General features: G+C 47.3%; 1 protein-coding gene across 2 annotated transcripts; it reads right to left on the reverse strand.

Annotated features, from left to right (window-relative positions):
* Positions 1 to 1,777: 1,777 nt before the first annotated feature.
* On the reverse strand, positions 1,778 to 8,858 carry ZP4 (zona pellucida glycoprotein 4). 2 transcript variants are annotated; one of them, XM_078435067.2, is made up of 12 exons: positions 8,687 to 8,858; positions 8,303 to 8,424; positions 8,131 to 8,236; positions 7,266 to 7,409; positions 6,362 to 6,549; positions 5,727 to 5,824; positions 4,727 to 4,857; positions 4,137 to 4,326; positions 3,913 to 4,060; positions 3,503 to 3,581; positions 2,172 to 2,288; positions 1,778 to 1,954 (listed from the first exon to the last, which is right to left on the reverse strand). In XM_078435067.2, the coding sequence occupies exons 1-12, from the start codon at positions 8,856 to 8,858 to the stop codon at positions 1,851 to 1,853; spliced, it is 1,599 nt and encodes a 532-aa protein (XP_078291193.1). In that variant the 3' UTR covers positions 1,778 to 1,850. The 2 variants fall into 2 exon arrangements, 1 of the variants encoding a protein (XP_078291193.1); XR_013550621.1 differs by lacking the exons at positions 1,778 to 1,954; positions 3,503 to 3,581; positions 3,913 to 4,060; ... (6 more) ...; positions 8,303 to 8,424; positions 8,687 to 8,858 and adding an exon at positions 3,642 to 3,855 and having other exon boundaries at positions 2,104 to 2,288.
* Positions 8,859 to 11,957: the final 3,099 nt, after the last annotated feature.

The following is an 11,957-nucleotide window of genomic DNA, read 5'->3' on the forward strand; positions in this document are numbered from 1 at the left end:
TTGCTTGGTTTCCTGGTTGTTGTAGAATGCCTGTCACATCGTGTATCTCCAATACGTGTTTGAATTTAGCGGACTCTAGTCATGCTGTAGTTCCTAGCTTGAGCAGCTCCTAGCCAAATGTGGCTATAGACCCACAAAGTAGGGCTAAGAAATTTAATGAAATTTAGAAACCGCTAGTGTATTTAGATACTCGGAAACTTAATGTTTGGAACAATTTGGGTATGTGAACCTATTTACATACCTATTTGGGTATGTAAACATTCTAAGACCTAAATAATGGTACTTCTGGCTAATGTTTAACCTGCAAATTAAGGTGTACTATAAATATACATGGATGTAAAACTAGAGCTTAAATTAGGTTTTAGAGAAGTGATAGGATTTGGATGCATTACATCTATTCATGGTTAAACTCAATTACATCTATTCATGGTTTCCCAGGTCAACTACAGTTCTACTTAGTGAACAAGTTAACTGCTATCTCCACTGCAATCCAAGACCATTGCCCTTCCCCTTTAGCACAGAAGGTAGTCAGTACTCCCAGCCCTTTTCTCTAGGCATCTATTTTAGCCGCATCCCCCCAGCAAGCATCAGGCCAACAGGCAAGCTTTAGAAAACCTTGTCAAGCTGAATCTATGTGCCACTGGAAATTAGTCCTATGGAGGAGCAGAGGGTTTTCAGTAGGAGATGGAGTTAAAAGCAGAATATCTGAAATGACACTAGATCTCAGACTAAAACAGGCATCCCTAATTCCAAGTTCATGTTTCTGCCCTCCAAGTTCAAGTTGTGTTGCCTTGGTCCCCATTTGGAGTAGGAGTTCACAAAGCACGGTGGGTGGGTGCTACCTCATGTTTTTGTGAGGCTCAAGTGTGTTATCAGGCATCTAGGACAGTTCCTGTCACATAAGCATGTAGTGTCCCTGTTGGTTGAACAAGGAAATACACAGTCCCTGCTTAGCAGTTTGAAGGGAGGTTGACTTGTCTACAAAGCAGGTATTTCAGTACCAAGTTTAATGCCTTTTACTCTGCCGAACTATAAAGCAATCTAGAAGTTACTCCCTGAAGACAAACGGGGAAACTTTGTTTAACCAGGATTAATTTCAGAAATCCCCCCTGGAGAGATTAGAGACTGCCAGATTATGGCCAACAGTCCTAGGGAGTCCTTGGAGCAGGATGTTTATTTCCCTGGAGAAGTGACCATGCTTTTCTGTTAGTCTTAAGACTGGTTCGGGCTCAAAACTAAGCTTCTTCTGACCAAACTACTTGCGGTTGACAAATCCGTGATCAGATGCTTCCTTTTAGTCACTGGTAATAGACACTGGATTTCAGTGTGGGACGATCAGAATAATATCAGGGTCACTTGAGAAGTGGTTACAGGTGTTAATTCTTAAGCCTCAGCCCAGACCTACTTAAACTCTGGGGGTAGGGCCTATATGGTTTGTTTAGAAGCCTTCTTTCAGAGAACTTGTGGTCTAGAAGATTTCAGACTAGGTCTAGATTAGTTCTGCCTTAGTCTGATTGGTCTCTTGGGAGAGTTTTTTTCTACACCCCCTCTTGAGCTTGAAACCATCTCTGCTCAATCTGATGTGTTTAGTTCTTGTATCCTCTGCTTAGGTGGTCATCCAACTAGGAGTCTACTGCAGTGTTATTCTATTTGGAAGCTGGAAAGGCTGGCTGGAGTCAAAACCTAGGGTATCATGGTTTTTCTTCTACCATCAAGCAAAATAATGCCCCAGGCCGGAGAGAGGAGATGCCCAGAGCAGATAGAGGACTTTATAGTGCTTTACCTTTCGAATGAGAGGCTGGGCACAGGCTGGTAATGCAATCTGGTTTTATTAACACAACTGGAATAATTCACCTCCGTTTCCTGATAGCCAAGTAGGACACTAACAAGAATCCAAAGATTAGGGTCCCGGAAAGGCCTGCCATCCACAGAGCTTGGGAGTCTATAGGAGAACCTGTAGGATGGACAAGGAGGTTGACGGATGCCAAAACCAAGTGATACCGTAGCCTGAAAAATACGCATGCTCTTTAGGAAAACCAAGCTGGTCAACTGGAGATTCACACTGGTCGTATTAGCACGGGATAAGAAGTGGGGATGAGGAAGTAGCTTTGGTTTGACTAGTGGTTCAGGCGTGAGGCTTCAAATAGCTAGTTAGGTCTCTTCCCACTCACTTGAGTTTTTGTGGAGCTTCTCTGCAGAGTCCATAGTGGCTTGGAGTAGAATCATGGGACCCTCGCTAGAGATGCTCGCAGTACTGCTGTGAAGATGGAGGTCAGAGCGTCTTCTTCCTGTTGGAGAGAAGAGAGCTAGGGATTAGTCAGACTCTTTTGCACACGGTGGGGGTGGGAGTTGGAGAGTTAAGTCCCTCAATATGTACAGCTCCATTCCATGCCTTCAGAAAACCTCGTTAAAAACAAAAACAACAACGGGGTGCCTACTTGGCTCAGTTGGTTAGGCGTCTGACTCTTGATTTCGGCTCAGGTCATGATCTCACTAAGTTCGAGCCCCGCATCAGGCTCAGCCCTGACAGCGCAGAGCCTGCTTGGGATCTTGCTTGTCCTTTCTCTGCCCCCTGCTCGCACTCTCTCAAAATAAATTAACTTAAAACAATAAGGAAAACACAGAACCTCCTTAAGGTGTTAGATATAAAGTCTTGTCTGAGTTTATATTAACACTGCTACCTCAGTTTCGCCAGAATTTGGTAATAGAGATTAGGATATTAGCCTTTCCCCAAACTGCCATCCTCCTCTAGAAGGGTCATTTGGGCAGTAACCTGTTAATACCAACACCCTTTCCTAAGCTACAAAGGTAACTGGTAGCTTATGAATCCCATTTCTATTACCAGTTATAGGACTTCTGAAAAGTCCATCTAAGTTTTAGTTTCTTTAGGAGTGTACAGAATATTTTTGGAGTTAGATCCTAACTAAGTATTTAATGCAGTATTTCATGACTCTCATTACATTACCAGGAATATATTTTTGCCAGAAGGGGCTCATGAACCCGAAGTAATTCAAGGGCTAGACAGGTAAAAGTTAGTGGACCAGGTAGGAATACAGACATGTAACAAGAGTATTGGCTCTGATCGACTCAAGTAGATACTCTGTCGGCAATCATACGCCACCTATAAATCTTCAGGTCATGTTGCCAGACCTGCCTTCGAGCAGGGGTAAACATCTAGATTCGTGAACTAGCCGGATAACAAGGGTTTTGTTAGACTGAGCCATATGTAGGTCATGAGCCAGTTTGATTCCTGGCTTAATCATAATGTACATGGAAAAAGCAAAGACTGAGAGTTACTGGAGGATTGATAGCTCCTATTTAAAAGGCTTGGAATTCTAGGAAGCTGCTTGTCTGTTCTATTGCCTCAAGATACTTGAAGCAGCCTCATTAAGAAAAATCAATCTTCACTTGGAATCATTTGCCCACAGGGCAAGAGAGGTTAGCGGTGGGACTCCAGATTATTTCGAGTTTGTCCTCCAGCGTAGACAGTGTGGATACTCACGCCTGGCAACAGGACAGGTTATCCTACAGGAGGAGGTCCCAGCAGGCTGGCAGATGGATACATTACAGTGCAGATACACCTAGGAGCCAACAGAATGGAGATCATGGAGGAGAACCACATCACAAGTCTTAAAACTTACCTCCCCTGGAAGAGGTTGAAAGAAACTTAACAGCAAATCTGGACACCCCAAGCCAATATCGCAATAGCACCGAAGAACTAGAGTCTAGAGGGCAGATGACACTTGTGTCATTGGGATCAGTGATCACTTTGAGCAAGTGCCAACAAGCCAAAATCAAAGGGCAGCCTTGGCCAAGGACTGGTGGGATGTGGAAAGGATTCCAAGTTGGCGGTTGGGGAGGGGGCATTCGGAGCCCTGCTGAAGAACACACAGGGCGGAATACACATCCTACCGGTCCCCTGAGTGCCCACTTTGCCATGGTGTCCACAAAGCTGAAGGTGAAAATACTGAAGCGCTTGTAGTAAGATGGAAATGGTGTATCCAGGGCCTTCTGGACAGGGATCAGCTGGGTTTGATAGTTGTCTCCAACGTAGGGGCATCTAAGCAAAGATATCCAGCAGTCGGGATGGGCTTCCATGGGGGACCCCAGCACAGGTACACGGAGAAGCCACTTACCCTTTCACCAGAATGGGCCACTGGGACGGACTCTGGGAGTTCTTGCCGGGTGTGGCCCAACAGTTATGGAGGAGCAGCGCCAGGGAGGGGTCTGTTCTGTGGCGGATAGAGACCTCCACATAAATGGGATCCCGAAGCAACTTTACCACTGGGTAGTCACCAATACTGTAGTAGGAGCCATAGTGCTTATCTGCAAGAGGCCAAAGTGGGTTGGAGCACGAAGGACAGAGCTAGAACGCTCTAGATGGCCTGAGACAGACCATCGCCCATATGAGCACCTCTAGCAAGTATCTTATTACCAATTTGGTCTATTTAAATATTTTTAGTATTTTGAGAGAGAAAGAGCTAGACAGAGCAAGTACACAAGTGGGAGGTGGGGCAGAAAGGGAAGAGAGAATCCCAAGCATGGTTGGGGCCATCAGCCTGGAGCCTGATGCAGGGGGCTGCAAACCAGGAGATGATGACCTGAGCCAAAACCAAGAGTTGGACGCTTAACCAACTGAACCACCCAGGTGCCACCCAAGTTGGTCTCCTAATGCCAAGAGAAGTAATAAGTCTTTAAGACTGTAGGCTAGCCAGGAGGGTCTCACCTTTGGCAATCTTGAGTTCCAGAGTGAGGGGTCCATGCTGGGTTTTCAGATGGGGTGGTGGGATGGTAAACACCTGAACGCTAAGCGGGAAGGCATTGCTCCTTACAGAGTAGCTGCAGCTAACTCGAAGCCTATGGATAAACATGATCTTTGTTAGCTCTCGTGGGTGGTAGGATGGGCCCCCACCTTTCAGGTTTTAAAGGTTTTTAGGAACCATTATAGACTAGGCATGGGACGAGTTTGTCAACAGGATGGGTATGGTTTTGGAGCTTGTGGGAACTAGATCTTAGCTGGGGAGACTAAGACCTAGACAGGATCAGTGTTTGAGCGTTGGAGATCTAGGAACCAGGCAAGACCTAGACGTGGTGCTGTGAGAAACAGGTGCCTTTTGTAGAGAAGGTAGTCAGGGAAGATCCTGCAGGGAGTGGCTATGAAGGAAGATAAGTAGTAACAGAGGTAAGAGGAGGGAGAGAAACAGCAGAGAACAGAGGCCAGAGTTGGTCCTTCTATATAGTCTCCTGAGACCACAGTCCAGGGTTGGAAACAGGGAGAGAGAGATGGCATTTCACAGAAGATGGGTTAAGACTGGGAAGTAGGCAGTGTTTCATGCAAGGTCCTACAAATTACCTTCATATCAAGTTTAAGCTATGTCAGGACAAGGAGGAAGCTTTGAGTGTAAAATCTCATCTAAGGTGTTAAGGGATTCTTTTTGCTACAGGGTGGACTATGCAGGCAGAAGGGAGAAGGCCAAAATGAACACAAGGAGATCCCGGTCAGTGAAATAGGAGTCCAGGGGAGTTTGGGGCTTAAATGAAGTCCGTGGCAGCGATGCAGGGAGATTTGATCCGATATGGTCAGTGAGATCAGACAGCCGAGGCAGTAGATGGGTTCTCTGGTCGTGACCAGAGGTTCTGTGGATTCAGGGCTTTACCCTAGAATCCTGTTTTATGGAAGGGAAGTCATTCTGGTCCAGCAGGGCGAGGTTAACTCAGACCTTTACCTGAAGATACTGTCACGGGAAATAGAACCATGGCTCCAAGTTCTCACATCTCTAGCTGCGACCAGCTCATTTTCATATACTGCCTGGTCTCCAGTGACCTAGAAGTATGGGCAGAGAAGTGTGGCCATTCCTGCTAGCCAGGTGCCCTTTCACTCAGAATTTGCTCTGATCTAGCAGTCAGCAAGGCTACCCCATCACAGGCTGCGTTTTCTTCCCCTTGAGCAGAGGCCAGAGCAGGTGGCATTAACTGACCTGGGACCTTCTCACCTCACTTAGCTCAGGGTAAGAGAATAGGGCTTTGAGCACTCCGATGAGGCAGCCAGGAACATGACCACCAAGGTCAGCCAATTTCCCTGCTTGCTTCCCAGGGCAGTGTGGCAAGAAGAACCTGTTACTTGTCCTCATGTGTGGCTCAGAAGTGCTCCGGCACAATTAGGATCTTAGCTGAACACCCAGGGAAGTTTTCTGCTCTCTCAGCGATGAAGCATTCTTCTGTCCTAGAGACCATCCTCCGGACCAAGAGGCGGTCAGCTGTATCCTTCCTGGCTAAGAGACTCCACCACTCCTGCCCTGTCACTAGGACATTTCTGTCTGACTTCGAGTTAGGAACAGGGCCAAAACTCAGCTGTTCTTACCCATCTCGTGGTGCCACAGGAATTAAATGGAAAAAAGAACAGGGCAAAGGCACGTGTTGCTTTCACAGGGTTACATTCGTGGTCCTTCCCGAAGGCCAAGCGCAGAGAACTTAAGAGCAGCGGGGGTGAGGTCACGTTCCGAGACACGGCGATGGAGAAGTGGCCGTCTTGGGTACAGCGTGAGGTCACTGAGAAATCAGAGTTGCTGTGCTGAAAGCAGGTCCTCCCTCCCGGTATTGAGCCAGCTAGACATTTAGCTACTTTTGATCCCTCCGCCCCCCGGGAAGCTGCCAGTCCCAGCTAGCGACCTTGCTGCATGTTCAGCTGTCTGAGCCTAATTAAAGCACTGAATGAGCATCCTCACGAGCCCCTGGGTTTGAATGTTGCCTCCACTACTTGAGCAACTTGAGGCAAAGCATGTAACCTCCTAACTCTAGCTTCCTCCGTACAATAAGTAAGACAAAGTACTATTATACCTATCAGTCAGTATTCAGAGCTTAGAATACAGGGCTGCCTGTACGTGTTTTGCATTAGAAAACCTTAGAGTAGGATTTGGGACACACAGGGAGTCTTGAGAGGAGGCTCTGTTGACACTTAACCTATTTATTCCCAAGGTGCCTCGTAGTCTTCAATTTCTGTCAACTGGCTATTTTGCACATAGCCTTAGCTTCTGGAGTTCATTGAATATTTTGGTTTCTAGGAGAATTGGCAAGGGAAGGCTGTAGAAAGTGAGCACATAGGGTCAAGTATTCTAGGATGCATTCATAGCTTATACATTCAACTTCTGGTCATCTTTAAATATTGGTTTTCTGGTGGGGGTAAGGGGGGAGGGAAGATCACCCTTCTCCGGGTTTAGTTGCGAGTAATCCAGATTTTAACCGGTTTCAGAGATGCAAGAACTCACCTGTGTTTCCATAGTAACAGGAATTTGCCTCTGATTTGTAGCAGCAACCAAGCTTATTGCAGTCTCCCTGAGTGATGGGTGAAGAAGCACATGGTAGCCTGTCCCACATTGGGACAGAGTCACACAAGTCAGCGTTTGGAGCTTCTAATGCCACGTTTTGAAGAGGAGAGGGACTGAAGCTCGATACCAAAGCTTGGTCTTTCAAGAAAAAAAAAAAAAAAAAGATAATTACCAAGTATCAAAATTTGGGGCACCTGGATGACTCTTTATTTCAGCTCAGTTCATGATCTCCAGGTTTGGAAGTTCGAATCTCACATCAGGCTCTGAGCTGTGCTAGCATGGGACCTGCTTGGAATTCTCTCTCCCCTTTCTGCCCCTACCCCATTTATGCGGTCTCTAAATAAATAATATGCAAACTTAAAAACAATTAAGTATCAAAATTCCCACAGATGCCCCGATGATCAGGGTGGATCCATATTACATACTAGCAATTACATTTCAGGAAGTCAAGTCAATATTAAGTCCCCTGGGAAGAGTCCCCTGAAACTAGTACATTTTGAAAGAGTCCCAGCAAGAGCAGTAGGTACAGTGGGGCCCTTTATGCTTTGCTTCAAGCAACATATCCTTCCTTCCGTTCTGCTGAGATGCTACTCCATCTTTGAGAGCTAGCAATTACCAGGGGATTGTGCCTCGTGCTGAATAGTTGCTCTAGTGGTGGTTATCCTAAGGGCTGTGTGCGCAGGGCAGCTGGAGGGGAGTCCTTCAGGAGTGGCAGGGGTCACTGTCGCTGCACAGAGCCGGTAGAAGAGGCCCAAGAACACATTCCAGGCAGCTCAGCACCACCAAGAACCCGAGAGTTTCCAGCCCTTACCTGGGGGATTCCTAGGACACCTGAGCACCTTGGTGTTGGTAACCCTGCGCCCAGCCGCATCTGTGCCTTCAACTCCCACTATCATGACGTAGTGGGAGTCCTGGGGAGTCACCCTGGATGCTGGGGTGGGGGGCCTCGACGTTCCCGGGGATTGGGTCGTGCTCACCCACTCGGTGACATAGCAGCTGCTGTAAGACGCTTCTAAGAGCACGGAGCCCCCCGGGCTCTCCCTTACCCAGGTACCGCATCCGGAGTTGTTCTGCAGCCTGTGTGGCAGCCCGCGATTGTCTGGGGGGTGAAGGGGAGCAAAAAGCACAGGTGGTCAGTCTCCACACTCACCAGGGCCGGGAAGGGACCGCCAGCTTTGCCCATTGGACCCTGAGGGGCAGCAGCGAAGAGAGAGAGGGACAAGAGGGGGCTCGGATTCAGAAGAGAAGTTACATTTTAGAGGGTTTGATCTGTAGGAGTACCTGCAGAGTTCACCAAAGGGGGAAAGTGTTAGGAGGGTGAGAGCGCTAAGCCCCTAAGCCGGGGGAGTTGTCTAACTTACCCCAGGCTATGAGTGCAGGAGTCGATTTCCCGGGGCTCGGGTTTATGGCAAACCGAAGGCTCTGGAGCCCACAATGGAGTTCACCGGGATAACCTGGTACCTGGGGCTTCTGCTGGCCACGCACAGCGAGAGACAAGGGAACACAGAGCAAGAGGGGCTGCAGCAGCCACATGATGCCATCAGGAGCCTCCACTGGCTGCAAGACCTGTACTTAGTTTCCCACGAACCAGAGCTCCCCTTGCCCCGTGAGGTGGCTTTAAATACAGAAGGAAACCGCTGTCAGGTGCACACCTGGGTGACATGCAGGTGAAGCTCCTTTGGAAAGGGTGGCTCTTCAGCCTCATTCACTTTAGGCCAACGTCTGCAGCTGCATCGTGTTAAACACTGCAATCCAGGCAATTCTGAGCTCAGGAAAAATGTGGTACCTTGTAGCTCAAAGAGGCTTCTCCAAGATGGCTCCCGTGTAGCTTACTGACTTCAGGAGACCGTCTTCTAGAATTTCGCGTATTTGGGTACGAATCGAGCCCCGCTGCTTATGAGCTATGTGATCTGGGTAAGTTACAACTTTTTGGAATCTCAAGTTTTCTCTTCTGTAAAATGGGAATAATATCTCCTGGTAGGAGTATGCTTGAGGGTTATGTGAGCTATTCTACGTCACGTGTCTGGCACGGTGCTCAGCCAACACTGTTGGGGCCTTGAAGGACCCCCATCACCTTCATGGTTCTAGGCTCTCACAAGAAGTTACTGCACAATTGGAACCTGGCTTAAATCTCAGAAAAATGTAACCTTGATTCAAAAAAAAAAAAAAAAAAAAAAAAAAAGCTGACTTAAAACCCTTCCCTGGCTCTAAGAGAGAATTCCACCACTGGAGTCTTTTCTTGACAAATTCCAAAAACTGTGTTTGCCATAGTGTGCTATTGGGCTCCCTAATAAGACCTAGGTGAAAATGTGGATCGTGACATAAATTTCCCAAACAAATTCTGCCTCTTATATGGATATTTTTAAATCTCTTACCATTCGCCTATGTTTTAGCCATATTTTCATAAATACGTGGGAGTTTGCTATTTGTATGCTTTCCACGTTGGTGTTCTCATCCTTATGAGCTGTGGTTTGCATGTTCTGGGCACCGTTTAGGCCCTAGCACCAGACCAGGTTATAGAGGCATTCTGAGAGCTTGAGGAATGGATGGATATACTCCTCACTGCTGAGGCAAGAACTTGAAAACTGGCTTCTGATCTTCCACCAATTTCCCCCAAATGGTCTTCTGATTCTGTTTAGCCCAATATTTATCATATGGAAACTTTTCCCAGGTCAACAAAAAGTCTCAGCCAAAGCACTGAGAATGCATAACAGGTATCTTTACTTCTCGTCAACTAATGGAGAAGAACAAACATATCTTCCTGGGGAAATTGGATAACTCATGTAACCATGTGGTAACAGCCAACACTGAGGGAATGCAGGACTCTGGTCTCCTGGGTGGGATGTGGCTTCCTCACCTCCTCTGCACTGGGTTTGGCCACTGGCCTGACACATCCCATTTCCTTACCCACAGGACTTACCTCGTTGGATTCCAGTGGCCTCTTACTTATTTTTTATTGCGTCCTGAATGCCTCAGACAGTGTGTACTCAGTGTTGACTGAGTAAAGAATGAATTAACGAATGTGCTTTCAGTAGTGGCCATGTCCTGAGGCTGAACCCCATTGAAAATGTGGCTCAAACTCATAATCTTTAGGTATTTTTCCTTTGAGTAACTATACACGTGATTGCAAGCACAACAAAGAAGGCGATGTGTGTTATGTCTCGGGCTTAAAGGCCAGTCTCCCCGCTAGATTTACGAAGGCTGTTCTCTAAAGCAGTGGAGGATCGAGGAGGGTTGCTCGTTTTGCTAATGCTTGGGAGGCAGTATAGCGTAGTGGTTATTTGGATTTTGGCCGTGAACGAACCTGGGAACAAATGCTACATCATTACTTCCTGGCTCTGTGACCTCTGTCAGCGAGTTGCAACTTTTGCATCTGGGAAGTGAGGATACCTCCCTCACGTGGGAGCTATTAGTACGACTGACAGGTATCGTTTCACGAGACAAGAGAACGTGTGTACAGTGCTTCTGACGAAACTTGCTGCGTAATTGTTAGTGTCAGGAGTGTCGACAAGACCAGCACAGTGCTTGGGAGATACAGGTGAGATGGGAGGCACTGAGAAAGCAGGTGCCATGCAGTGGCCTCCTTGGACTGAGGGGGGGCGGTCTGAGGAACAGCTTATCCTGGGGAGACCTCTAGTCAGGCTCTGTGTTTACACAGTTAACAAATGAACATATAAATCCGAAACCGGGGAAGACATCTGAAAGTCCACCCAGACTCATACCAGTCACTCTGATGCCACAGGATCAAGGACGCATCCTAGGAGAGTATGCCAGCGGGGCTGGGATTAGGTGATTTCATGCTTGCTGCCGTGCTAAATCCCCTGAGGACATGTTCATCCGGCTACACCGCTCAGTTTCAGGAGAGAAAATGCACTGATAGCGTGTGATCCACCTCGAGGAGCCCCACGTTTAACTTGTAAAATATCCTCTCCCCCTATTCTCTCAAAAGTAATGCTCTGCTCTTTGAGTTTGGAAGGGCAAGTGCTGTTTTAGGTCAGAATCACTCGATCACTTAAAAGTAATTTTAGTGGATTTACATACAGATTACAAATCACTATAACCTGTAGAGACTTACCGAAAGCCCTGCAATCATTGTACCATTTGTTTGATTCCTATTTTATAGGTAGATTTAAGGGTCCATCTTGGGACTCCTACCAGGGTACTGGGGAGTCCCACATGGGAGGCTGTGTTGCCTGTAACGGTTAATTTCATGTGTCAACTTGATTGTGACGTGGAGCCCACATTAGACATTATTTCTGGGTGTGTCCATGAGGGTGTTTCTGGATGGCATTAGCAGTTGAATCCGTGGACTCAAGATGGCTCTCCCGGGGATGGGTTGGCACATCTGTTGTTCTAAAAAGAACGACAGATGAGGAAGGAGGAATCGTCTCCTGTCCAATTCCTGCCTGCATGCTTCAGCTGGGGTACTGCTCTTACCCTGCTCTTGCACTAGAGTTTACACTACTGACTCCCTGGGTTCTCAGGACTTCGGACTTGGGCTGGAGTTATGCCACTGGCTTTCCAAAGGGTCCAGCTTACAGACAGCAACTCATGGGACTTCTCAGCCTTCATAAACACATGAGCCAATTCCTCATGGTAAATCTCTATATAGAGATATGTAAACATCTATTA

This window comes from Panthera onca, chromosome D2 (assembly GCF_046562875.1).
Source record: "Panthera onca isolate mPanOnc1 chromosome D2, mPanOnc1 haplotype 2, whole genome shotgun sequence".
Taxonomy (NCBI): Eukaryota; Metazoa; Chordata; class Mammalia; order Carnivora; family Felidae; genus Panthera; species Panthera onca.